Raw genomic sequence first — 27,473 nt, 5'->3', positions numbered from 1 at the left:
AGCTTCACCAAGCTCAAGTTTCTTATTCCTGGAGTAATTATTTCAGTTTAAAACTAACACACATTTGAAGGCTAAACCCATCAATTGCAGCTCTCAAAATTCTGGATTTACCTTGGTCATATTTGTTTTTCTAACTTAATCGATGATGATAATGACTCTTGCAGAAATAATATTTCAAGATACATATTTGAGATCAGCACTTATTCACTCTAAGGTGATTTGAAGGCTTCACTAGCATATCGCACGCTTTCAAGTTCCTCTTCAATGTGAAGAAGTTGAAAAGAACAATTATTTGAAGAAAAAAGTTTTTTAGATCATTCCATTAAACAATAACTAATGATCACACACATATACTATATAACAAGTGAATTTAAAGAAGCAATCAATTTTTTTTCAAGGATAACGATGGTTTTCTATTTTCTAACAAAATTCAAGTTTCAAAACCAAGAACTAAAACAGAATTATTGCACATTAGTTATTTATTCTGAGTCGGCATAATGATGTTCAATTTCTTTAGTTAAACTAATCTTTTCTATGGCGGTTCAAGATAAAAATAGTCAGCCTCAGAGTCAAAGAAGAGTATATAGTGAAATTTGAATAAAACAAGTTATGATAGTTTAGTCCTAAGAATTTCTGAGTTATTTTAAAATACTAATGCTATAGCCTATGGTCTATGCTAAAATCTTGAAGTAAAGAGGAGAAAATTAGCACAAAATACTAATTACTTGATTATACTTTGCCAATCGCTCACTTCAGCAAGGAGCACCTGTCTTAATCTAGATGACAAAAGTTTGGATCATCAACACAAGCCATAACATGGTACAGTTTACAATAGCAAAATATTAAGTACCCAAACAAATATATTAAAGAAATAGAACCTGTCAGCAATAAAATTATCTTCAGTCTCATCACTCCGATGCCTAACCATGACAACCCAGCCTACTGCCTTTGAATCAAGTGCAGCTTGAATAGATTTCGTCACTGTGCCAATATGGTTAACCTGAGTGTGGTGATGGCGGCGGCGGCAGCATGTTGCGGCGTCGAGAATCAGAGAACAAGCACGGTGCAGGGGAGAACGAGCAACCGTGTGGATGGAGAAGATCAGAGAATAACCACGGCGTAGAGAAGGGAACAGAGAGCGAGCTACCGCGGAAGGGGAGGAACAAGGAATGAACAATGTTGATGGAGAGGAGAGAGTGGGGCAAAAGCCCTAGCAAAGCTATGAACTCTTCTCTTTAAAACTCTGATTAAAGGAAATAGGAGGAATGCATAAAACATAAAAACTAGAGAGCCAAATGTTTAATTATCAATTCTTTCAAAAATAAAAAATGGGATTTATTTTGTAAATATTTTAATGGTGGTTAATGATACTCATACCTAACATTAGGAGTAAGAAATTCGTGGCCTAAACAATACATGTTTATATTAAAAGTAGCTTATAAATAAGTTATTTTGTATTTAGTATTTTAGTTCTAAAAATGCTTATTTTAAAAAAAATAATAAAAAAATTTTTATTATAAGAGAAGTCATTTTTTTAACTTCTCTATAAGTACTTAAATAGCTTCTTAGAAATTTACAATTTGATTTTAAAAATTGCACTAGACATTAATACTATTACTTTTCATAATTCTGTTTTGATCCTTAAGGTTTAAAGTGTTCTATTTGAATCCAAAAAAGTTTCATTTAGCATCAATTTAGTCCCACAGTGAGGTCAAAATTAAATAATTAATAAAATGTCCTACATAACAACAGTTCAAGAACAAAATCGATAATCTGGAGAACAAGTACAAGCTCCAGAGGCACAAAATCAACCATTGATGCATCAATACATTTATTTATCATTTTCTTTAGTTTTATAGAAAATATTTTATTTATATTATAAAAAAATAATTAATAAATGTATTGATGTATCAATGCTTGATTTTATGTCTCTGGAGCTTGTACTTGTTCTCCAGATTATCGATTTTGTTCTTGTACTGTTGTTATGGAGGACATTTTGTTAATTATTTAATTTTGACCTCATTGTGGGACTAAATTGATGCTAAATGAAATTTTTTGGATTCAAATAGAACACTTTAAATCTTAAGGATCAAAACAAAATTACGCCCAAACCTAGGGACCAATTTAATACTTTACCCTTTCATAAATTAAAAGTTCAAACAAAAAAAACTTTTAAAACTTCTCAAACCCAAACTTTAGTCCAAAATTAAAATTCTCCAAAATTTAATTGTCATTTTACTCTAATTTAATCTTATCCTATTACTAATTAATAACCCTATTTCAAAATTTAAGAAACGAAAGTTAATAAAAGGATGACACAAGGTCGTAGATACGACCAAAGACCCGGATTTTACCATATATTGGATAAAATATGTAAACGAATTTTGTTAACAAATCTTTTAAAATTACTTATTAAGAAATTAAAAGCAAAAAATGTTACACGCGGATGGTGTTGGTGTAGTCCTAGTTTGTTCGAGATTCTATTTCTAGGCCCTATTTCTATGTATGTATTGTCGTGGCACATCGTTTTAACGGGGCTGTTCCCTAAACATTTAATACAAACAACTTGGTACGATAACGATACAATGCACTTTATATTTTGTTAGTCAAACCAAAAAAAAAAAAAAAGACTTTATTTAAATCAGAAAAAGAAAGTAAGTTGAATAATTGATGATGATAGGGCAAGGAATGTAGAGAGAAAACAAGAGAAAGGAAAAAGAGAGAAACCAGCAACAGAGTTACGTGTCTTTGTGTTGTGTGCGTTGAACCAGAAGGCGCCGCTTGTAAACAAAACCAGCGGTGTTTACTTACTAGTGGTTTAAAGAATCTTAACCCCTTACTATATAACCCAACCAGTGTTTTCCATTTCAACTCATCGATCAAATTTTCTCTCTCACTACTGAATTGAATTTTGTCTCTGTTCTTTCTGTGATTAATCATGTCTAACACTGCTGGTCAAATCATCAAGTGCCGAGGTTAGTCATCGTCTAATGTATCATCAATAGATCTAATTTAATCTAAGCTAATCCTCTTATTTTTACTCTTAATCGAGTTTTCAAAAACTAAATGGACTTGATTGGAATGTGGTTGTGCTTTTTTTAGCTGCGGTTGCATGGGAGGCAGGGAAGCCATTGGTGATTGAAGAAGTGGAGGTTGCGCCACCTAAGGCCGGTGAAGTCCGTTTGAAGATTCTCTACACCTCACTTTGCCACACCGATGTTTACTTCTGGGAAGCCAAGGTTTGAAATTTATATAGTGATGTAGCTTGATCACAAGTTGATTAGGGAATAGGGATTACTTTATGATTGTTTCTTCATTTCTCAATTTTTTTTCTTTGTTATTATTATTATTATAGCTATGATGATATGATTATTTTATGCATCACAAGAGTTTAATATGTTTCTATCTCTTTTCCCAATTTCAGGGCCAGACTCCATTATTTCCTCGGATATTTGGTCATGAAGCTGGAGGGTATGTCTATTCTCATCTGTTTTCTAAACTGTGTCACAAGAAATGAATCCCTCAGCATAAACTTCTTTGTATTAAGTTCTGTGATTCTTTACCATGTACATTGGTTCATTCATTATATCAAACAAGATTAAGAAAGTTAAAGAACAATGATATTGGTAACGGTGCAGGATTGTGGAGAGTGTAGGAGAGGGAGTGACTCATCTGAAACCAGGTGACCATGCCCTCCCTGTGTTCACCGGAGAGTGTGGCGAATGCCCTCACTGCAAGTCAGAGGAGAGCAACATGTGTGACCTTCTCAGGATCAACACTGACAGGGGTGTCATGATCCATGATCAAGAATCAAGATTCTCCATTAAGGGAAAACCAATTTACCACTTTGTTGGGACCTCCACATTCAGTGAATACACTGTGGTTCATGCTGGATGTGTTGCAAAGATCAACCCTGAAGCACCACTTGACAAAGTTTGTGTTCTCAGCTGTGGAATCTGCACAGGTTTGCAACATCATCCTAGATTAGTATATTTCCTCACATTTTGTTTGTTGGTGATTCTATTCTCTGACAATTCAGTTTCATTTTCATGTTTTGTAGGTCTTGGTGCCACTATCAATGTTGCAAAACCAAAACCTGGTTCTTCTGTTGCTGTTTTTGGACTCGGAGCTGTTGGTCTTGCTGTATGTTGCCCTCTAGTTTTCTTTGCATTGCAGTTTTTTTAGCTATGGATCAAAGGCATTAGTGAGTAGTGACTCTTGTTCTTTTTTCAATCCAAATTTTAGGCTGCTGAAGGGGCAAGGATTTCTGGTGCATCAAGAATCATTGGGGTTGATTTAGTTTCCAGCCGATTCGAATTAGGTATAATGCCATTCTCTCTGATTCAAATGTGATAGATGATTAAGCATAGAATAAATTGAGCAAGTTTCCCAAAACTACAAATTGTATTCACTTACTAATGCTATTTTCTCATTTTACTATTGTTGGCAGCTAAGAAGTTTGGGGTTAATGAATTTGTGAACCCAAAAGATCATAACAAACCTGTACAAGAGGTTAGTTCATTCTAAGTTTTTCTCCATAATTATTTATACTTTCATGGAAGAAAGACTAAGATGTTAATGTTGCTCAACAGGTAATTGCTGAAATGACCAATGGAGGCGTGGATCGTTCTGTTGAATGTACTGGCAGCATCCAAGCTATGATCTCAGCATTTGAATGTGTCCACGATGTAATTGAATCAGAACTGGTTCTTTTTTTAATTTGTTGCTATAATGTTGTTATGATATGTTATTTACTAATACTGAAACTTAAATATTTTCTTCCCTCTTCAGGGTTGGGGTGTTGCTGTTCTTGTTGGTGTGCCAAGCAAAGACGATGCTTTCAAAACTCATCCTACGAACTTCTTGAATGAGAGGACTCTCAAGGGTACCTTCTATGGTAACTACAAACCCCGAACCGATCTTCCTAATGTTGTGGAGAAGTACATGAGAGGGGTAAGCTTTTTAATTTTTATACTAAACTCTTCATTGTAGTCTTAACAAGTTGATATGTTTTTATTCATGTTGCTAATGGATCTCTTCATTGGTTATAATTCAGGAGTTGGAACTTGAGAAATTCATCACTCACACTGTTCCGTTCTCAGAGATTAACAAGGCTTTTGATTTGATGCTGAAAGGAGAGTCCATCAGGTGCATCATTCGGATGGACGAATAAGCTCAACAGTGAGGAAATTGTCCCTGATAGGGGACAGTTCTCTTTCAGAGAAAAAGAAAAAGAAAAAAACAAAAAATAAACATCTTATGTAATCCCTTTTAAAAGTTATCGAGTTTGTGGAGTTTGATTTTGAATGTAGAGAATGGATGATAGGCCTTTTCCTACTGCCATTGTGTAGTTTCTGTTTCTGATAAATAAAAATATCGTTGTCAAATTCTTGTTCTTGTGACATTTTTAGCATTTCTTTTATCTCAGTGGTATAGTTGCATGTCTGAATTCTTAGTTCCCAAATTGGCATGTTAATGTTGATGTGTGATAAAATGCAACCGTTTATGGTCTTATCAACATAGGAGTATATACATAATACATCTTCAACATGTTGAGAATTCATCAATTTTTACAAGGAGGATATCATTGAAAGAAGAAAAAAAAGAACAGCTTTTAAGTGTAAAAGATTAAGATCAATAACACACAAATCTTTCAATCAAGTCTTTTATTTTCAAGCTTTTTGCTGATGATCATGATCAGGGCTTCTAGGATCAATGCCTTCATTGGTAGTTGATGATTGTTTTGCATGCAAAGCATGACCAAATTCCTCATTCTTGATGATTTCTTCGTCAATGTGGACATCATCTTCAACTGATAGCACCACCACTTGCTCACCACAAGGGCCAGGCACAATGGCTTCAGTGACATGCCTGTGCTCATCAAAATGGATGATATCAGTTTCTTGTTTCTTCTTCTTCATCTTCTTGATCATGCAAAACAGAGCAAAAGCCAGCACTGAAAGGAACAAAAGGCCTCCAAAGGATACAAACACAATCACTATGATAGTTGGATGGTGGTTATCTGGAGAGGGTGGTGTTGGAACTGGGTATGGTGGTGGATGCACAGGGTGGTGCGGTGATGGTGGTGGGGGCGTGTGTGGTGGTGGAGGAGTGAAACAATGTGAGGGTGGTGGTGGTGGCGGCGGTGGCGGCGGTGGCGGCGGTGGCGGATAGTTGAAAGGGTGGGATGGTGGTGGAGGAGGGAACTGAGGGAAGTTGAAATGAATATTTGGCTGAGTAGATGCCATCAATTGATGAATATTTTTCAGTGTTTTTATCTGATCTTATGTTGTTTTCTGATGTTATGGCTTAATTGAATTTATATAGCAAGAACTTTGGGGTACGGATGCATTACAATAATAATTTGGATCTCATTCTGAAAGGATTGGTTGCAGTGAAAAACACTTGTGACTAGTTCCTTAGCTTGTTTTGCTTCTCCACATTCTTCTCTGTTTTTTATGTATTGGCCAAGACGTGTAAGAAACATTTTTCTGTAACTCGTTTACAAGAAAATCATCATTTCTCAGAAGACATATTCATGCCACCTTTTGATATGTGCAATATTTGGTATTTGAAATGTGTGTAAAACACTTGAATTCAGAACATTTCTAGATTTATGACTGACTTATTATCTTATTGTACATTTTGCTTTACCCTTTGAAGAAAACAAGATATATTGAACGGGATCAATTTATAATCCAACAAATTGCATAAAATCTGATAGACTTCATTTTGTCTGACTTTATTCTAGTTGATAATAATGACTGATGAGACTAACAGAGTTTCTAGATTAGAGTATAAAAATGAAGTAATAGAGGCAGTTCAGGTTTCATTCTTTAATATTTTGACATATAGTAACAGTAGTAATACTTTATGAGAATCACTTAACTAAAATAAAATTTTTGTGAAATAACTCAAATAAGTCACCATAATCAATTCTACAGACATAAAATCAAAAGAATTTGATTCCGATACATATTCGATAACCCTTCAAGATGGCACTAACACTCGAACACCGCCACAATTACAAAATCTTTGTAATCTAACGCTTATATTTAAAATCAAATTAAATGATTTTAACATCAAAGACGGGTATCAAAATTATATGATCACAAAGACATTTTACCAATAAAAAAATTGAAGCCGAGTCGCAATACTAAATAAAGGTGAATACTCAAATTCATCCTCGAAAGATTACGCGATCTTCATTTTCGTCTCCAAATAATTTTTTTAATCAAATTAGTCCAGGGGCGGAGCTAGGCTAACTATTTAAGGGGGCGGTGTTATATTTTATATTACTATTTCTATTGATAAAATTAAAAAAAAATAAATATATAATCTCAATCAAAATAAGACAATAATATATAAAAATTACTACTTACAGTTTTGTATCATGAAAAGGCTATTCGACGTTTTTTTCTATTTTCAAAATCATCTATAATTGAATTTGTGTCAAAAATAGCTGCTAATTCTTTTTCTATATAGATGACCAAATTGTCTGCAAGAAATTCATCAGCCATCTTACTTCGGAGTCTTGTCTTAACAATTTTCATTGCTGAAAAAGCTCTTTACGTTGTTGCTGTAGACACTGGTAGAGTCAAAATAAGGCGTATTAATCTATCAACCATGTGATAAGTTCTTGATTTTCCCGTTTCTTGCAACTTGTTGCACAATTCAGAAAGTGTACCAATGCCTTTCAAATGATTTGGTATATCATGCTAATAATGTTGCAACTGAGATTTCAAAATATTTAGCTCATTAGAAGGAAAGTCAAGGGGATAAAACTTTTCTGCTAACTTGCTGATTTCTTCAATATTGAATGATTTGAAATTGTCCTTAGGATCCAAAGCACAACTCAAAGTCAAAAGCTCTATTGTTTGCTCATTAAATCTACTATTCAACTCTTGTATTTGAGAGTCAATTGTTGCCAAGAATACATCTATTCGATAATGATGCTCAACTGTCACACTTGGTTGACGAGATCGACCTCTTCCAAAAATATATTGTGCACTCATATTAGGGACTTCAATTTCATGTTTTTCACAAAAATCTTTAACATTTGCAAGAAAATTGCACCATCCACCATCTCTTAATTGTTGAAGAAGTAACTTTGATGTAGAAACAATATGCATTGCATTAAGAATATCTTGAGATTGTTGTTGCAGTGCTTGGCAAAGAACATTAGTGATTCCCATAATCTCTTTCATCAAGTGCAAAGTGAAAACAAATTCAAATGACAATAATATTTTACTAACACCATAAGCATCACCTCTTTGTGCATAAGTTGTCCCGTCTTCAATGATATTATTGAGAACAAAAAGTTACCTCTGTTGCTTGAACTTTGGCTTTCAAAATATTCTGTTTCACTCTTTCATTGTAAGATCCCAAAAATTTTAACATTTCCAAAAAGTTACCTCTATTGCTTGAACTTTGGCTTTCATCATGTCCTCTGTATGCACAACCTTGAAATGTCAACCATCTAATGCAATCTATAGATGCTCCTAGTCGAATTCGATTCTTTTCAATCTCTTCTGATGTTTGCTTATGAAGAAGTCTGTCAATATGTTGTGATTGTTTCATCAAATCATCACATGATTTCAGCGCCTTATGACGGAATGAGTTAGGACCTTTGCCAATGTGATTCAAAAGAGCACATTCTTTTTCACTATTTACTTTCTTCCAATTCCTGAAACCATTCTCAATAAAAGTATTTGAACCTGTATTGATTGAAGGTTCCTTAGCAAAAAGAAAGCACGGAAAACAATATATAGCATCATCTTCTATAGAATATTCTAACCAAGATGGGAACAATTTAAACCATGAAGCTTGAAAGCGACGATGACTTTTATCACCAGAAAATGGATAATTATCAAGAATTGGCTGATTTGGCCCAACTTTAATATAAGCCCGACGGATTTCATCTCTTTTATTTGGAGAAAACTTCCAAATCATTAGTCGCATTCCAGGATCTCTTTCCAAACGAAAAACATCCAGTTGATTTGGAAGAAGTCGTGGACGCTTTGAGCTATTCAATGAAGAACTTGAAGTAATGAAATTTGATGACCCCTCAAGTATTAGAGTAGTAATAGTAGAAGCATCTTCATTCTCTTGATCTTTTCTTTTAAAAAATGTATCAATGATTTTGAACTTACTCATAATTCAAATGGCCAAATAAGTTCCTATAATTTAAAATATATTTAGCAAAAAGTATAAATTACAGTCTAAATCTTTATAAAATATAAAAATTATATTTCAATTTAAAATAAAATATTAAAATTCAGAACAATAATACTAACATCCTAGTATAAATAATATAAAATTGTAATTAAATAGTTAACTAATAAAAAAACTAAATATACAAACTAACATATAATAACATAAACTTAATTAACAAATAATAATAAATTAACTAATTAAGTAAATAACTAAATATATAAAAAAGAATAAAAATAGAACTTTTTTTGAGAAAGATGAGTGAAAAATCACTTGTTAAACTACTCTCTTTTTTTTAATATGCAAAAAACAAAAAAAAATAAGAGTAAAAAAGGTAAAATTATAAAAGATAAGAAGATTAAAGAGATAAAGAAAAAGAAGAATAGAAAAAGTTGTTACCTAAATTTTTTGAAAGCCAAGGCGGAAAGAGAGGGAGAGGAAGAGACCGGTTGTATGTAGAAAAATAAAAAAGGGGATTGGGGAACTGATTAGTGATTATACGTTGGGAAATAAAAAAGGGATAGGGATTGGGAAATAGAAAAAGGGATAGGGAATGGGCTATTGGGCTGGGTTTTGTAGGAATTAAAAGTGAGAGGGGGAGGGGGTTGGAAAAGATAGAACAAAAAGAGAGGGAGGGCTGGGAAATAACAAAAAGGGGGATCAGACTAATTTTTTTTTTTGAATAAAAACTAAAATTTTGGGGGGCCATTGCCCCCCTTTATTTATACGTACCTGCGCCCCTGAATTAGTCCCTAAAAAATAAAAAATAAGTCAAATTAGTCCTTCTGTCAGTTGGACGATGACGTGACACGTTAAATGCCACGTGACAGGTCAGTGACACGTGGCATACACGTGACATGCCACGTGTCACTTGACATGTAAAAAAGATTTTTATAGTCAAAATAGTCCTTAAAAGTTCAGACGTAAGTCATTTTCATCCCTCAATTTTTAAAAATTAGTCAAACTAGTCCTTATATAATTTTTTTTTTAATTTTTTTTATAATATTAAATTTGAAATATTTTTTGATACTACTAATTTTAATAGAAATATAATTGACAAACAAAACATTAGTAATTGTATCTTTTCTTCTTAAAAATTTTTTTCAATAAAATTATCTCTCTCCTTTAATTCTTCTCAAAATCTCTCTTATTCTTTTCTATTCTAAAACATTTTTCTTATATACATTTCGCTGGAAAATATATATATATATATACTCAAAATTGAAATGTATGTATTTATTAACCTAAATAAAGTTATATACTCAAAATAAAAATTTATGTATGTTAAGCTAAACAAAGTTATACCACTATTTTTTTTCTACTACATCTTTTTTTTTTCTATTACGGTATTACTTACGTATAGAATGTAATGATAGTAATACTTAGAGTCAAAATTTGTGGATCTTCTTGAATTTTGACTCTAAGTATCACTACCATTACATCCTATATCTAAGTAATACCGTAATGGAAAAAAAATATAGTAAAAAAAAATAGTGGTATAACTTTGTTTAGCTTAACATACATAAATTTTGATTTCGAGTATATAACTTTGTTTAGGTTAATAAATACATACATTTCAATTTTGAGTATATATATATATTCCAACAAAATGTAATAATGTAAGAAAAATGTTTTAGAATAGAAAAGAATAAGAGAGATTTTGAGAAGAATTAAGGAAGAGAGATAATTTTATTGAAAAAATTTTTAAGAAGAAAAGATACAATCACTAATGTTTTGTTTGTCAATTACATTTCTATTAAAATTAGTAGTATCAAAAAATATTTCAAATTTAATATTATGAAAAAAAAATAAAAAAATTATATAAGAACTAGTTTGACTAACTTTTAAAATTTGAGGGATGAAAATGATTACCATCTGGACTTTCAAGGACTATTTTGACTATAAAAATCTTTTTTACATGTCAAGTGACATGTGGCATGTCACGTCATCGTCCAACTGACAGAAGGACTAATTTGACTTATTTTTTTATCTTTCAGGGACTAATTTGATTAAAAAAATTATTCGGAGACGAAAATGAAGATCGCGTAATCTTTCGGGGACAAATTTGAGTATTAACCCTACTAAATAATAACAAAAGATTTCAATTATTGAAAATTATTTAATTTATCGTGTTTGTTTTTAGAAAAATGTATACATTATTAATATTTTTGTAAAAAATATTTTAACAATCAACGTCATCAATACTAATATCATTCCACCAAGAACATACACCTCACAAAATGATAAGGAGAAATAAGTATACACAAATGGAAGACCTAATTCCGATAGAGTTTACAAAAAAAGTTGTAGAAAAAAGAACATTAGAAAAATCTAAAAATAAATATTTGAGGAGATAATCTCTCTAACAACATACAAAAGAAAGAAGGAATAACAAGATAAACACAGAAAGAAGAAATAAAAATATAGTTTTCTATACTTATAATACCAACAAGTGTTAGTGTTGCAAGTGTGAGGAGTGTTGAAGTTAGTCCCACATCAAAGAAAGCATGGAAGAGTGAGGAGTTTATAAGATGAGAGACCCATTAACTTGACACCTTAAGGTTTTGAGTTGGATGTGGTGTCTTCTCATCTTATGTTCTCTCACTTGATTCCTCTCTGAATTCTCCCCGGTTGTCGAGAGCTCCCCACGGTTGGCCCAACAAAGTGGTATCTAGAACTTTGGTTGTTTATCTCTGTGCTGATTAAATGGAGGAAAATACTCATGGACCGAATATGGTCAAATTGAATTCTCAAAATTATTCAATTTGGAAGACCCTCATGGAAGATATGTTGTATAGCAAGGACTTGTATGATCCTGTGGAAGGGGATAAATCCAAAAGTACCAAATCCGATGCTGAATGGAAGAAGCTGAATCGGAAGGCAATTGCTTTGATTAGGCAATGGCTTGATCTTAGTGTGTATCCACATGTTGACACCGAAACGAATGCTGAGAAGATGTGGAAGAAATTGAAAGAGTTATATGAGAGGAAGAATGTGCAAAACAAAGCATTCTTGATTAGGAAGCTTGTCAATATGAAGTATGTTGAAGGTAAATCAATGCCGGAGTACTTGAGCATTTTTCAGGAGACGGTGAACCAACTGACAAATAATGAAATCACTTTGAATGATGAGTTGCAAGCCTTGTTGTTGTTGAGCTCTTTGCCTGATAGTTGGGAAGTTCTGGTTGTGACACTGACTAACTCAGCTCCAAAAGGAAAGTTGACGTTAGCAATGGTTAAAGAGAGCATGTTGAATGAAGAAGGCAGAAGAAGAGAGCGAGGTTTGACTAATGCCTCCTCCCAATCAGAAGCACTTGTTTCAGAGTCACGGGAGAGAAGTCAAAGTAGAAAACCTCACAGTTCTGACAGGTCAGAGAGTCGAAGCAAGTCAAGAGGAAAGTACAAGCCAAGAAAAGAGTTCATTTGTCACCATTGTGGTAAGCCGGGGCATATCAAGAGGTATTGTAGGTTCTTGAAAAGAGAACAATCAAGGGAAAGAAACGAAGACAAAGGTAAAGATAGTGATAAAGAGACTGCTGCTATTGTTTATGAAGATGTTCTTATCACATATGATGAAAATTATGTGAATCTTGTCTGTGATGATTCCACTTGGATTATGGACTCTGGTGCCTCATGTCATGTCACTCCGAGGCGTGAATTTTTCACTTCCTATACTGCTGGAAATTTTGGCAAGATCAAATTAGGAGATAAAGGAGTGTGTGATATCATTGGTATGGGTGATATGTGGCTTGAAACTAATATGGGATGCAAGTTGCAGTTGAAGAATATTAGGCATGCGCCAGATATGCGGTTCAATCTCATTTCAGTGAAAGCATTGGATCAAGAAGGGTATTGCACTTCCTTTGGTAGTGGAAAATGCAAGATTACCAAAGGAGCTCTCATTGTTGCTAGAGAAGACAATAGCCTCACTACTCTCTACCGGTTGCAAGCAAAGTTGTGCAAAGAAGATGTGAATGTAGCTGATGATTCCTCTTCTGATTTGTAGCACATACGTCTTGGTCACTTGAGCGAGAAAGGACTAAGCGTCTTGGCCAAGAAGCACTCACTTCCAGTGAAAGGTACAAATTTAAATACTTGCACTCATTGTTTTGTTGGAAAGCATGCTAGAGTATCATTTCATAATTCTGGACCTCATAGGAGATCACATGTTCTAGATTTAGTTCACACTGATGTTTGCACTATGGATGCTAAGACACTAGGTGGTGCATCATATTTTATTACTTTTATTGATGATTATTCTCGAAAAGTGTGGGCTTTTGTTTTGAAATCTAAAGACCAGGTGCTCGGAATCTTCAAACACTTTCATGCAAGTGTTGAAAGAGAAACAGGAAGGAAATTGAAATGTGTTCGAGCAGATAATGGTGGTGAATACAGGGGTCCGTTTGAAGAGTATTGTAAAGGACATGGAATCAAGCTTGAGAAGACGGTTCCTAAGACTCCTCAACATAATGGAGTTGCTGAGAGAATGAATCGCACTATCAATGATAGAGTCAGGTGTATGCTCTCTCATGCAAAGTTGCCTAAATCCTTTTGGGGTGAAGCAATGAGGACTGCAGTAGACTTGATCAACCTTTCTCCTTCTGTTCCACTTAATGGTGATGTTCCAGAGAAAGTTTGGAGAGGGAAAGATGTCTCTTATAGTCACTTGAGAGTGTTCGGCTGCAGGGCTTTTGTTCACATTCCAAGAGATGAAAGGTCTAAACTTGATGGAAAGTCAAAGCAGTGTATCTTCATGGGTTATGGTCACGAAGACTTTGGTTACAGATTATGGGATCCGGTGAGCAAGAAGATAATTAGAAGCCGAGATGTGATTTTTCTTGAAGACCAAACTATTGAAGATCTTGAGAAGACATATAAGCCAACAGTAACTGTTAGACGTTCTGTTGATGATGAACCTGGTCCTTCCACTAGACCTCCTGTTGATGGGGAAGATGTACAAGTTGGTAATGATGGTGATGATTTGCATGATGAACCTACACCTCAACCTGAGGTGCCAGCTGTTGAAGTTCCACCTGAATCACCAGTTGAGCCTGAATTGAGAAGATCTACTAGAGAGCGTCATCCTTCTCAGAAATACTCTCCTCATGAGTATGTGATGAACACTGAGACTGGGGAGCCAGAGAGCTACCAGGAAGCTATGTCTGATGAGCATAAAGAAGATTGGTTGAAGGCCATGCAAGAAGAAATGAAATCCTTGCATGAGAATCATACTTTTGAATTGGTGAAGTTGCCGAAGGGTAAGAGAGCATTCAAGAATAAATGGGTGTTCAAGTTGAAAGCGGATGAAAATGTCTCACGACCACGGTACAAAGCTCGATTGGTTGTGAAAGGTTTTGAGCAAAAGAAAGGTATTGATTTTGAGGAGATTTTCTCTCCAGTTGTGAAGATGCCCTCTATTCGAGTTGTGCTTGGATTGGCGGCTAGCTTGAATTTAGAGGTTAAGCAGCTTGATGTGAAGACTGCATTCCTTCACGGTGACATAGATAAAGAAATCTATATGGAGCAACCAGAGGGTTTCGAGGTTAAAGGAAAGGAGCATCTTGTATGCAAGTTGAAGAAGAGCTTATATGGGTTGAAGCAAGCGCCAAGGCAGTGGTACACGAAGTTTGATTCCTTCATGGAAGGTCATGGGTATAGTAAGACTTCTTCTGATCATTGTGTATATGTTAAGAAATTCTCTGATGGTGATTTTATAACTCTCTTGCTTTATGTTGATGACATTTTGATTGTTGGTCATGACACTAAGAAGATTGAAAGTCTTAAGAAAGACTTGAACAAATCCTTTGCTATGAAGGATTTGGGTTCTGCAAAGAAAATCCTTAGCATGAGTATCACTCGTGACAGGAAGAATGGGAAACTGTGGTTGTCGCATCAGAAGTACATTGAGAAGGTTTTAGAGAGGTTTAGCATGAGTAATTCCAAACCTGTTAGTACTCCACTTGCTAGTCATTTCAAGCTGAGTTCGCAACAATGTCCTACAAGTGAGAAAAAGAAAGCGGAAATGAAGAAGATTCCATATGCATATGCAGTTGGCAGTTTGATGTATGCTATGGTTTGCACCAGGCCGGATATTGCTCATGCCGTTGGAGTTGTTAGTCGGTTTCTCTCTAATCCTGGCAAGGAACACTGGCAAGCAGTGAAGTGGATTCTCAGATACCTTAATGGTACCTCCAGAGTTTGTTTATGCTTTGGAAGTGACCAACCTGTGTTGGATGGTTACACAGATACAGATATGGCTGGGGATCTTGATTCGAGGAAGTCTACTTCTGGTTATATGATGACTTTTGCAGGGGAGGCTGTGTCGTGGTAATCTCGACTTCAGAAATGTGTTGCTTTGTCTACTACAGAGGCAGAATACATTGCTGTTGTTGAAGCTTCTAAGGAACTCTTGTGGATGAAGAAATTTCTACAAGAGTTAGGCATCAATCAAGAGAAGTTTGTGTTGTTTTGTGATAGTCAGAGTGCTATCCATCTCAGCAAGAATCCGACGTTTCATTCCAGATCGAAGCACATAGAGGTGAGGTATCATTGGATACGTCAAGCGCTTGAGATGAAGTCATATGCACTTGAGAAGATCCATACTGATGATAATGGTTCAGATATGATGACTAAGAGTTTACCTGCAGTGAAGTTTGATTCCTGCAAAGAGAAGGCGGGCTTGGTGGAGCAGCCTATCCCCACTTGAGTTGGTGAGGGGGAGATTTGTTGGTGGGTCCCCAACCTCAAGTGGGACCCACACATATTAAAACAAAAAAAAAAAGAAATAAAAAGAGAAAGTGGCATAAGCCACGGGTGAGAGAGTGAAGCTTTTTTTTGAAATTGAAAGCAAGGAAGCAAGGGTTTTTCGGCGTCGAAGAGAAGAAGGTTTTGGGGGAAAAGAGCAAGCCAACTTTGATCACATTGACTTGGTAAACTTGCTTGGAGTATCTTTGGCATTGCCCATTTAATTGCACAGGTTGTGGGAAAATTATTTTTGGTGCTTCCGCTATTAGACAGGTTCTTGTTTGAACCTTTTGTTGTGATTTTCCCAACAAGTGGTATCAGAGCCGATGGTTTAATCGGTCTGGTTTTAAGGGGTATTCAAGGTGAAGCATCGAAAGTCTTCCCGGCAAAGGTGGTTCGGGCGGCGTGTCCCGCGGTGTTTTGCGGCGGTGTGATGGACGAATACTCGTGGTGGTGGAGGAGCTAGAAAGAGGGGGAGTTGATGCTTGATGTGGAGGCTCACACTTGATGGGGAGATTGTTAGTGTTGCAAGTGTGAGGAGTGTTGAAGTTAATCCCACATCAAAGAAAGCATGGAAGAGTGAGGAGTTTATAAGATGAGAGACCCATTTAACTTGACACCTTAAGGTTTTGAGTTGGATGTGGTGTCTTCTCATCTTATGTTCTCTCACTTGATTCCTCCCTGAATTCTCCCCAGTTATCGAGAGCTCCCCACGGTTCATTTAATGATCTATTGTTAATCTATTAGATAATATTCAAATTCGGACACTTATTTAAATGGACTAGGAACTAATGACGTGACCAAACTAAGTTGGTTTGATTATAAGTGTTTTGTCTACTAATAGGAATGAGTGATGAATTTACTTCTTTTATATCAATGACACTTCCTTATTGAAAATCCAACTAAATTTGACACTATGTGGCTCTGTTTTACGCGCTCTTTCATCAGCTCGTTCTTGCAACCTTCTAATCCTGGGTGCTAGACCACACACAAAATCCTGTGCACGTCTTCCTTCAGTCGTTAAATCCTGTATCTTCTCTAATTTCCACCGTTGGATCAAAAACTCCAAAATGTCAGCATAATCAGCGGCTGTGTAGACACCAAGTCGTTGTGCCACTGCAGAGAAGTGATCAAAGAGGTGTGGATCCTTCCCATCCTGCATCAAGTGTGCTGGCATTGTGATTCCCTTGCGCATCATGTTTGATATTGCTACCATTGTCTCTGTAGGATCCACTTCTAGAAGCTTCTCAACGATCTTTACGTATGCATTCTCGTGACGCTTTTCATCTGCAGCAATGGTGCCACATATTCGCGCAAGCACTGAATCACCGTTTTTCTTAGCAAGCCGAGCCGTGTTGCCGTGTGAAATAAAAGTAGCTCGTTCTTGAAATGATGTGTACACAAATCCCATATATGGATTCTTGTCTATATTCCATTGCTACACCAAAATAATAAATTTCAGATTAGTTTTGTAGTAATGTAAAAATTTTAGAAAAATGTTAGATGAAAAAGTTATTTTTGTAATTAATTTTTTTTGTTCTTGTATTTTTTTTCTTTTTCTTTAATTTAAATTTTTAGTTATTAATTCTTAAGGTATTATACTAATTTAATTGCATTGAATTATCAAAATATCTTAATCACGTAGTATCATCGAAAGTTTTAAGATGATAATGTAATGAGTGTGCGCTAGCTAATTAAGCGGCTAAAAAAGAACAATTTTTACAATAAAAATAGTTGCATTTGTAAAACTTTATTTTTAAATGAAAAAGATTAAACACCAAAACTTTGGAGAAGACAAATTTGAACATATTCCATTAACATCTCATCACCAAAGGTAAGGTGGGGAATTATTTAGTATCAAAGAAGAATTCATTAGTCTTCTTTTAACTAAAGTTCTGAAATTCAAATTGGTAATCAAACTGGTAAACAAGACAATTAGTATTATCATTGGACCCACATATATAAATCTTCGAAAAAAAAAACCTATTAAATAGCAGGAAGAAAATGCGTCTCACCATGCCAGCTGCAATCAAGTAATGGATGGTCCGGTCAATCATACGCATATCAACTCGACCTGAAAGGTACAAATAAGTTTGAAGCAAGTCTCCATGCCTATTCTCTTCTGCGGCCCAAGCCCGAGACCACACTGCCCACGGGCTTGTGCATGAGCCCGTCTTATCCGCAACGCCATGGAGCTGGTTCAACCTTGTTTGATAAGTGGGCAAAGCTTCCTCCGTGATCATATCACCCACCAAAACCACTAAATAATCGTCTGGAAGTTCAGCTGTCCGATCTCTTAGGTCCCTCACCTAAGCATTTTTGTTTAGTCAATATATATCATGAGTTAGTATTAAATAAGATCAACATACCGTGTCAATTTAAGTGTGTGTGTGTATATATATATATATATATAAACTTACAAATATATTAAGTTGGTTTTTAAGTATATAAAAAGTATTATAACAAACCATTTTAGACAGGCATGAAATTTTCTAGAAATAATTAAACATATAAGCTTCTAATCTATCTGCTGATTTTTTTAAAACATTATACTAGTGTCATTTGATTATATACAGGAAAAGATTGAAAGAGTAATGTTACAGGAATAACATAACTAGTTGTTATTTTTAGTCAACAGTTAGTCAATAATAACTCAAACCCTTTACTTTTATTTGTTCACTAATTTATTAATTGTTTGATTATAGGTTAAAAAAGAAAATTAATTCCCTAACAAAACGACATTAAATAATAGTTTAGCGACGAAACATAGATAATATCCAACCATACATGATGCCATATATAGATACCATGAATACGAAATTGCGATCTCACCTTATTGTTGAAGTCCTCCACCGGCAGGGACGAGTCCGGTAAAAAATCAACGGGCTGCCAGCTTTGCTCAACGGGCTTCACAAGTGGCAAGATGCACTGTGAAGCCCAACCCTCAAGTGACTTGAAAACTTCAATCTTCTCTGGTGGCAGTGAGTATGTTTTAGGAGTTCTTAGTGTTGAAGAAGGTGCATTTATTGGAAGTGTAGATTTACGTGCATGTGGCTTGGAGACTTTGGGTTGTCTGTGATGAAAACCATTATGGTTCCATGTAAGTGATACCATCTTGGGTGTCAACATCAACATTACTTGCAATAGTGTTGTCGTCATATATATATGAGGGTAATATATATATATATATAGGAAGTTCTATGATAGCATTAATTTTCTATGATAGCATTAGTTTTTATGGCCAAGAGTCATATGAGTTTGATTTATAAAAAAAATATTCACATAGGATAAAAAAATTAAATCTAAAACTAAAATGATTTTTTTTTATAATTTTTTATGATTATTTATATTAAAATAATTTTTTATAATTTTTTTATAATTATAAAAAATAATTTCAAAAATATAACATTATAATTATAATTATTATTTTATTATTATTTTTATTTTTAAAAATAATTTTTTATATATATATGTATATGTATACATTCTTTTGATAATTTTTGAAAAGTTTAAAATATATACTAAGTTTAATTTACTTTAAGAATTAAATTTAATGCACTGTTAGTGGAAACAATATGATATGTACATTCAATTACGTAACATCGCATTAATAAAAATAATTTATAGTACGGTTTGAAACAATTTAAAAAAAATCAATTCGATTCAAAATATATAATTTATTGTAGTTTGTATTGAATCAATTTGATTTTATTTTTAGATCAAATTCGATCCAAATTATTACGGTTTGGATTGGATCAAATTATTTGATTTTTAAACATCAAAATTTTAAAATTTTATATTAAAAGACAAAAATAACTTTAAGCTAGTAAAATAAATAAATAAATAAATAAATAAATAAATCTCATTTTATATTCAAAATGCTTATGAAATAACAACAACAACAATACATGACTAAAATATAAAAATATATAATAAATTAAATATATTATAATTTAAATGTAATAATAAAAATAATAACTATATCCTATAACATACCTTGAAAAGAAGGTTATTCGTGTACTAGAATTCTAACGTGACATTCCTCATGTTTATTATGAGTTTCTATCAAAATATCAATGTTTTCACTCTTCACTCATCATGATCCTCATTACCATACCACTTTTATATGAAACCATTTTCATTACACTTTACATCTCATGACTTGTGTCAAGTTTTTTTTTTCCTATTTTTAACCTTGCTTTACATGTTCGCACTAACATTTTAATTTTTGTAATTTTGAATTCAAATTCAAAATTAAAAAAAGAGGATTTCTATATTCTTTGTTTTTCAATTTTTTCTCTTCCTCGTCAAAATTAAAAAAGGGATTCTCTCCATAATTTTTTTTCCTCCGTTTACTTATTTTCTTCTTATTTAATTCTTATTGGTCTCCTCCGTTCACTTTCTTGAGATACACCCCCACTATCTGGCGGAGGCACAAAATTTTGTAGGGAATCTGCTTCAATCACGAATTCGTAATGCTTTTGCGATGACAAGTTATATATGTTCTAAGATTGTTTCACCTTGCACCCTCCAAGAGAGAAATTCAGATTCTCAAAGATGTTAGTGGAATAATAAAACCATCAGGGTAATAAATTGATCGTCTTTTATTTTCAGTTACATTTGACGTGTATAATGAAGACACGAACCCATTCAACGTCGCTTTTGACAATATTCGAGCATTCATTGGTAATTGAGGGACTGCTGATTTTCTTTTTTCATTGCTTTTTTTAGGAAATTAACAGCTGAGATATCGAGACTCCAACATTGAAAGGAAGATCTTAAAACTGAATTTAAAAATGTATTTTGTTGTCTATGTGAATTCTTAATACTTTAGTATTTTTCTCAATTATTGTAGAAGACTGAATGTTTTACCTTGCATCCATTTAAACTACAAAGCATCTTGAGATTGTTTCACCTTACACCTTTCAAGAGAGAAATTCAGATTCTTAAAGATGTCAGTGGAATAATAGAACCATCAAGATAATAAATTGATCCTCTTTTATTTTCAGTTACATTTGATGTGTATAATGAGGACAATTTATCCTTTAATTTTTGAAGGGTAATTTTTATTTCTGAAAATTGATATTTTAATTTGATCTACACATTTTTTTCTGGTGAAAAAATATCAGGATGACCCTCCTTCTAAATTCTAGAGATATTGGAAAAACTTACTTTTTAACACTTGCAGGAAAACTTGATTTCTTTTTTAATTAGTGACTACTTCTAATGTATTTAAATATTAGTTTGTCTGAATTGGTAGCTATTTTGAAAAGTAGAAAGTCTATTTATTGAGTTATCTGTGATATTATGAGCAGTATTTACTGTAATCATGAACTAAATGAATTCATTGCTGGAAAGAAACCTGTGATTTTGTAGTGAGGGAGCAATAATCTAATGCAATTTTGTAACTAACTAACAATTTATATATACATATTTATTGGTTTTTTTATTCTTTATTTATTGATATAACTTATATATTTGCAATATAAATACAAGTTATTTTTGTCTCATTTTCCTTTCACATGATTATATTATGCATTCTATCATAGTTTTTTTTTTATGTGCATGTATATTTAAATACCCACCTTTCCATCAATATTTTACGAATATCAACAATTTTATTTGTTCAAATTTGGTAAGCAAATAACATAATCAACATTGATTCTTATTTTTAAAGCATGCGATTATTCAATTAAGTCATATAATTGTAAAACAAAATAATTAAGACATTTTCTACTTAGCAATCATACTCTTAAAATTGCAAAAACATTATTTATTCCTGTATCCAATTATTTTTTACATTCCCATGCATGGCATGGGCTAATTCCTGGATTGATTTGATTCTTTTAGTTAATTAGTTTAATAATGATCCATATAGAGATTAACCAATTTAAAACACAAATTGTACAATTCATTGAACTTGATTTGTCTATGGACAATTGAGAAACCAACTTCTTTTAAAATTACCATGATTGCTGTTGTTGTTTCTACATACAGTATTTTGGGTCTATTAAATTATTTAGTAGTTTATTCATATGAACTTTTTCTTTAAATTGTCACAATTTTTTCTTTACAAAAGCATTTGAGATCATAATATGAATAAAGTGATCTTTGTATTTTTGCTAATGTTGTTGGAATCTTTATATATAACGCTTATTTTGTATCACTTGACAACAATTATCAATAATTATTTTTCTGTATATTATTTTCTCTTTGCTCTTTTTCAGTGTTCTATTTTATTTCTTTTGACGTTGTTTTCTTATAATATGCAATGAACCAATAATAGAAATAATGGTAATGATTTTAATTCTCTACTTTGCCTTTCTTTCCATTGATATGTTTTTCAATTTTTTTTTTAGAATATGAAAGTTAAGTCGGAGGTTGTTACATTTTGATGATAACATACATTGAAAATAAAGTTATTTTCATAGTAAAATTCTTATGTGTCATTTATTAGGTTTATTCTCAATTTTTATTACATATATTTATCTATTATTATAATAATATTTTTACATTAAATTATTTTCATTACATCACAATTTTCATGACCATAACCTTTATTACAATAACATCCCTACATCAAACCATTTTCATTACACCACAATTTTAATGACAATATCTGACTTTTTATCTTTCCTTTTCAGTTTACTTTATATGTATGCATTTCCGTAAATTTTCAAATTTCAAATTTTAAATTCAAAATCAAAATTAAAAAAGATTTATTCTTATCATTTATATTCTCTCATTATCTTTTTTCATTTTTGTCTCATCCTCCTCTTCTTCTTCAGATATCTTTGTCATCGGATAACTTTTCTCTGTCATTTCGTGATGTCGTGCCAAGTGCATAGTGTTTATCGACGTCATGGCGGTGGATATGGAAGAAGAAGTGGTGGAAGAGAGTAGATCGGTGAAAAAACTGAGCAGCATCTACAGAGAACACATGCAACGAGACTAGGAGACTATGTAAGCAGAGAGCACAGCAGCAACAACTAAAACAGAGCGATGACATCTAACTGGTGGCCCGAGCAGATTTGCATGTTTGTTATTTTGTGTTTTAATTAATTAATTAGATAAATTATATAAATTATTATTATTTGTTTAATTTGCAAATTTTAGTGCTTCAAATTTCAAAATTTTAATTGAAAATTGATTTTTTAAAAAAAATCATTTGTATATGTTCATTTTCATTATCGTGGCAATCATGTTTTTCATTTTTTCCTTTTCATCACTCTTGCTCTCGCTCTCTAACACTGTAGCAACAGTACTCGACGACAAAATTAAATCAGTAAGTCTATACCAATTGGTTTGCAATTTTTGGGTGTTTTGTCATAGTAATAATTTCTGAAATGGTTGAAATGGTTACAATTATGGTTTTGTTGCGAACAGGGTTGTAATTTAATTTTCAATTTGATGCCTATATACTCTGGGTTGTTGAAAATTGTGACTTTTGTTTTAAACAGATGCAAATCTTTGTGATAATGTCAAGGCTAAAATTTAGGATAAAAAAGGAATCCCTCCTGACAAGCAAAGACTTATTTAGTAATTTTTTCTGTATTAACATATAAAGAGATGTTTATATAATAGCTTTTTTTTATACTTATTTTGAGATTGATTACTTTATAAATGAAATCTAAATTTTATTTACATGCGAATAATATTTTTTCTTATCATTACTCTTTTATTTACATTCTTTCTCAAGAAATATAGAAACTATAAGCGGAATTATTAGTTTATCGTTAAAACATTAATTTATTTTCGTTCCATACAAAAAAACTTTAATTTTTACGTTTAAATAACATCTCATCTTTCATTTGTTTTTAATGATATTCGACTAATGGTTAAATTAATTTTCTTCCACAAAAGTTATAAAAAAATTTATTTTTTCATAGCATTTTAATTTTTTGTTTTGTTAATTAAAAATTTGTTAAATTATATATATATATATTATACAATAGAATCTCGTACCCAAAAAAATCATATCATAGAATCATGGAAAATTATTGTTGTATATGATCATATTCATTCTCAAATTTGATGGAAGCCTATAAAAATTTAGGTCTATTTTTAATATACTCATAAAAAATATTATTAACTTGAATAAATCTTTTTCGTACATAGCATGAGTTACTAATTTGTTTATTAAAATTTTAATTTTATAGTTAAAATTTTTATGGGATGTTAATATTAAATTGTTTTGTTCACAACTTTTATTATAACAATTATTAACTTTTATTGAATTGTTTTGTTCACAAATTTTATCTTATATATTCTTACATTCTTTAAAAAGGTAAAATTATATATCTTTATTCTTATGATCTAATTTAATATAAAATGTTCCTATTAAATAGTTAATCTAATAATATCTTGATATTAAATATTTTTCATTAAACTTATCGTACCCGTGCGATGCACGGGGCTCTTCACTAGTTATATCATATTTTGTGGTTTAGATTAGATTGATTTGATTTTGAAGAGTGGATTCGAAATTCAATTAAATTTTTGTTGAAATTGAAATCTGATCTATCTAATCTAAATTAGTGCAGTTTTGATTAATTTTCGATTTTGATTCGATTGGATGAGCAATTTTGTTTGAAATAGTTTGGATTTAATCTTATGAAGTACAGACACTTTACTGAATTGTCGTATCTGTGTACCGAACACATTTTAGACACGACACTTGTCTGATATGTATATTTGCTGTGTCTAACCATATCTTAATAAAAAATAAAAAAATTATTCTCCGAACACAACACTTGAAAAAAATTCAAAATGAGAGAGCTAAAAAGAAAAATAAAATAAGAGGGGGAAAAAATTAAATTAAACTATTTTTAATATATATATATATATATATATATATATAATTTTTTGTTGGGTTAATTTATTTATTTATAGTTTTTATATTAGATCAAATTCAATAAGTAAATTATTGTTATTTGTTAAGTTTAATAAAATAAATTTTCCTTAATATAAAACTCAATAAAACAAATTATATTTTATTAGAGACATATATATATTCCCTAAAATTTAACTTGCCCTCTCACCAATGCATGTGGGTTTTTCTCTGCATGCCAATATTTTTAATGGGAATTTTTTATTTTTCTTTTTATGTATCCATTATTATTAGCAAAAGTTAGGCATCAATCATTCTGTCTGCGATTTAATAATTAGACTTTAGACTTTAGAGGTTTTTTGGTGGTTTTTCCTATCTTATTTAAAAGTTACACTTGCTTATGAAAAGTATATCAATGAACGACATTGCAACCCAATTAATCGTGCCTAACTTTTGGAAGAAATGTGTTAAAGTAATAAATTGCCATTAAAAATACTGGCATGTAGGGATGGACCACGTGCATTCGTGAGGGGACAACCGGACAAGTTAAATTTTGGGAAAAATTAGTAATTGTAGATAGTTGTGAATGCTTTCGTTGCTACGGATTAGTTCTTATTTTATTGGATTAAAAAATACCGTAAATAATAAAAAAAATTATTAATATTACTTAGGCAAGATCGCACGAGTAGTTTTGATTGAAATCTCACTTCGTTGATATACTTTCTGTAAGTGTACCTTTTAAATTAAAAAACCACTAAAAACACTCTTTAATTATTAAATTCTGACTTTTTTTAAAAATTATTTTTGATTTTTTTTTTTAAATAATAACATCACTAAGTAGATTGAACCTTTTTTTATAATTCTATTTGACCTTTTTAAACACGTAGTATTAAAATAAAGAATTTTCGTATTGTATACATAAAAGAATTTAATTTATATGTATTAATGGTGTAAAAGAGTAGTTTTTTATATTTATCCAAGTGTGTATATTATCATATCAATGAAAATAACTAATTTTTTCAAATCCTTTAATTAATAAATACCTAGTCAAATTGTTAAACTATTATCTAAATTTTTAGAGATATAACTATTCATGTTGTTTTATCTTATTAGTTTAAATTTTTGGAAGAAGTAGTATCATGATATAATATCAAAATTCTATGTCAGAAATGTCTAGAATTCAATCTTTAGTGAATCCCAAAAAAAAAAAAAAAACATAAGACAAATAAGAAAAGAAGGACGGTGTAAAAATCAAACAAACCCAAAAAATTAAGACTCTTACTTGAACAGACGTATAGAGATATGATCATTCATGTTGTCTCCTCCTATCAACTTAAATTTTTGAAAAAAAAAATGATATTATGATATAAGTATATAAATTAGATAGTGTTACTGACCAGACCCATGGCTATTCCGTACCCGGAACAACCTCCGAACCCGACTACCTAGGTCCAAACCACACCGCTCTTCTAGAAGGTCCAAAACCGGCCCATTAGAGCTCTCAACCAACATTCAAATTCAAAGAACTCCCTTATCTTAGTCAAATAAGATAAGATAGGACACTCACCATCACCTATATAAAGGGAAGTCCCAGGCTCCCTTCAGGTATGTCATTCACTCTACACACCGTATACCTTTTAGATCCATTCTGACTTGAGCGTCGGAGTGTTTTTGCAGGTACCACCCCCCATTGTTCCAGTCAAATAATCCGGCATCCGCATCGACTCGCAAGTTTCCGATCCATCTCTCAACCCGTACCAGACATCTCTTGTACATTGGCGCCATCTGTGGGAAATTGCAGCGTTGTAACGGAATGGCGGACATATTCGAGGAGCAGTCCCCGAGCCACCACGATAACTCCCGAACGAGGAACCCAACACCCAAACACCGAGAGGCTACCCCCCCATGGAAGGATAGCAAGCGCTATTCGCCAGACCACCCCACCACAAAACAAGGAAAACGTCCCCGAAACACAAGTCCGGAAAAACCTGGGATGAAAGGCAGCCCAGATAATCCAAGATCTCTGCCTTCGAGTACAAGAACTCGAAGGACGAGTTGCAACTAAGGAAAATCACTACATCGAAAACGGAAGCCACGTGACTTCCAAATCAAGATCTCATCATGAAATCAGACACGGCAGGTCGCCCGAACGGCGACATGGCAAGAGGAACGATCGCAGCGTCTCCCGCGACCAGGGACACCAACGCAACGCGAATGACGGAAGGCACGACAAGTCGCCCGAACGGCAAGACGGCAAGAGGTACGATCGCAGCGTCTCCCGCGACCCGAGTCATCGACACGACATGTACGACGACCGATGACACCGAGAAGCCAAATGCACAAGAAACGGCCACATGATAATGGGAGCTACTCCCTTTACCGAAAGAATCCTGAGAGCAAAACTCCCTAAGGGTTTCGACAAGCCCACGGATATGAAGTATGACAGAACCAAGGATCCCCAAGAACACCTAACGGCCTTCGAGGCCAGGATGAACCTAGAAGGGGCCGCCGACGTGGTTCGATGCAGGGCCTTCCCGGTAACCCTAGCCGGGACGCGATTAAATGGTTTAACGCCCTTCCCAACGGATCCATAATTGGCTTCCACGATATCTCACAGAAATTCATGGCCTAATTCACCACCAGAATTACAAAAGCCAAGCACCCCATCAGCTTGCTGGGAGTTACCC

General features: G+C 33.0%; 4 protein-coding genes across 4 annotated transcripts; 1 reads left to right on the top strand and 3 right to left on the bottom strand.

Annotated features, from left to right (window-relative positions):
- The first annotated feature begins 2,661 nt into the window (after window positions 1-2,661).
- LOC112764072 (alcohol dehydrogenase 1) lies at window positions 2,662-5,387 on the top strand. Its single transcript, XM_025809597.2, has 10 exons — window positions 2,662-2,975; window positions 3,103-3,239; window positions 3,425-3,471; window positions 3,639-3,964; window positions 4,061-4,143; window positions 4,246-4,321; window positions 4,451-4,512; window positions 4,593-4,688; window positions 4,792-4,953; window positions 5,057-5,387. The coding sequence occupies exons 1-10, from the start codon at window positions 2,939-2,941 to the stop codon at window positions 5,171-5,173; spliced, it is 1,143 nt and encodes a 380-aa protein (XP_025665382.1). The 5' UTR covers window positions 2,662-2,938; the 3' UTR covers window positions 5,174-5,387.
- A 135-nt stretch (window positions 5,388-5,522) lies between these two features.
- Window positions 5,523-6,552, bottom strand: LOC112764073 (protein TRACHEARY ELEMENT DIFFERENTIATION-RELATED 7A-like). The gene has a single exon (XM_025809598.3). It carries the CDS (start codon window positions 6,246-6,248, stop codon window positions 5,673-5,675), a length of 576 nt encoding a protein of 191 aa, XP_025665383.1. The 5' UTR covers window positions 6,249-6,552; the 3' UTR covers window positions 5,523-5,672.
- Window positions 6,553-7,718: 1,166 nt separating this feature from the next.
- On the bottom strand, window positions 7,719-9,156 carry LOC140180736 (uncharacterized). Its single transcript, XM_072222020.1, has 2 exons — window positions 8,326-9,156; window positions 7,719-8,198 (listed from the first exon to the last, which is right to left on the bottom strand). The coding sequence occupies exons 1-2, from the start codon at window positions 9,154-9,156 to the stop codon at window positions 7,719-7,721; spliced, it is 1,311 nt and encodes a 436-aa protein (XP_072078121.1).
- A 7,597-nt stretch (window positions 9,157-16,753) lies between these two features.
- Window positions 16,754-18,944, bottom strand: LOC112764074 (stearoyl-[acyl-carrier-protein] 9-desaturase 6, chloroplastic-like). Its single transcript, XM_025809599.3, has 3 exons — window positions 18,789-18,944; window positions 17,972-18,265; window positions 16,754-17,394 (listed from the first exon to the last, which is right to left on the bottom strand). The coding sequence occupies exons 2-3, from the start codon at window positions 18,197-18,199 to the stop codon at window positions 16,825-16,827; spliced, it is 798 nt and encodes a 265-aa protein (XP_025665384.1). The 5' UTR covers window positions 18,200-18,265; window positions 18,789-18,944; the 3' UTR covers window positions 16,754-16,824.
- Between the last annotated feature and the right edge of the window lie 8,529 nt (window positions 18,945-27,473).

Source organism: Arachis hypogaea, chromosome 17, assembly GCF_003086295.3.
Source record: "Arachis hypogaea cultivar Tifrunner chromosome 17, arahy.Tifrunner.gnm2.J5K5, whole genome shotgun sequence".
Classification (NCBI taxonomy): Eukaryota; Viridiplantae; Streptophyta; class Magnoliopsida; order Fabales; family Fabaceae; genus Arachis; species Arachis hypogaea.
This window is presented reverse-complemented; position numbering and strand designations above follow the sequence as displayed.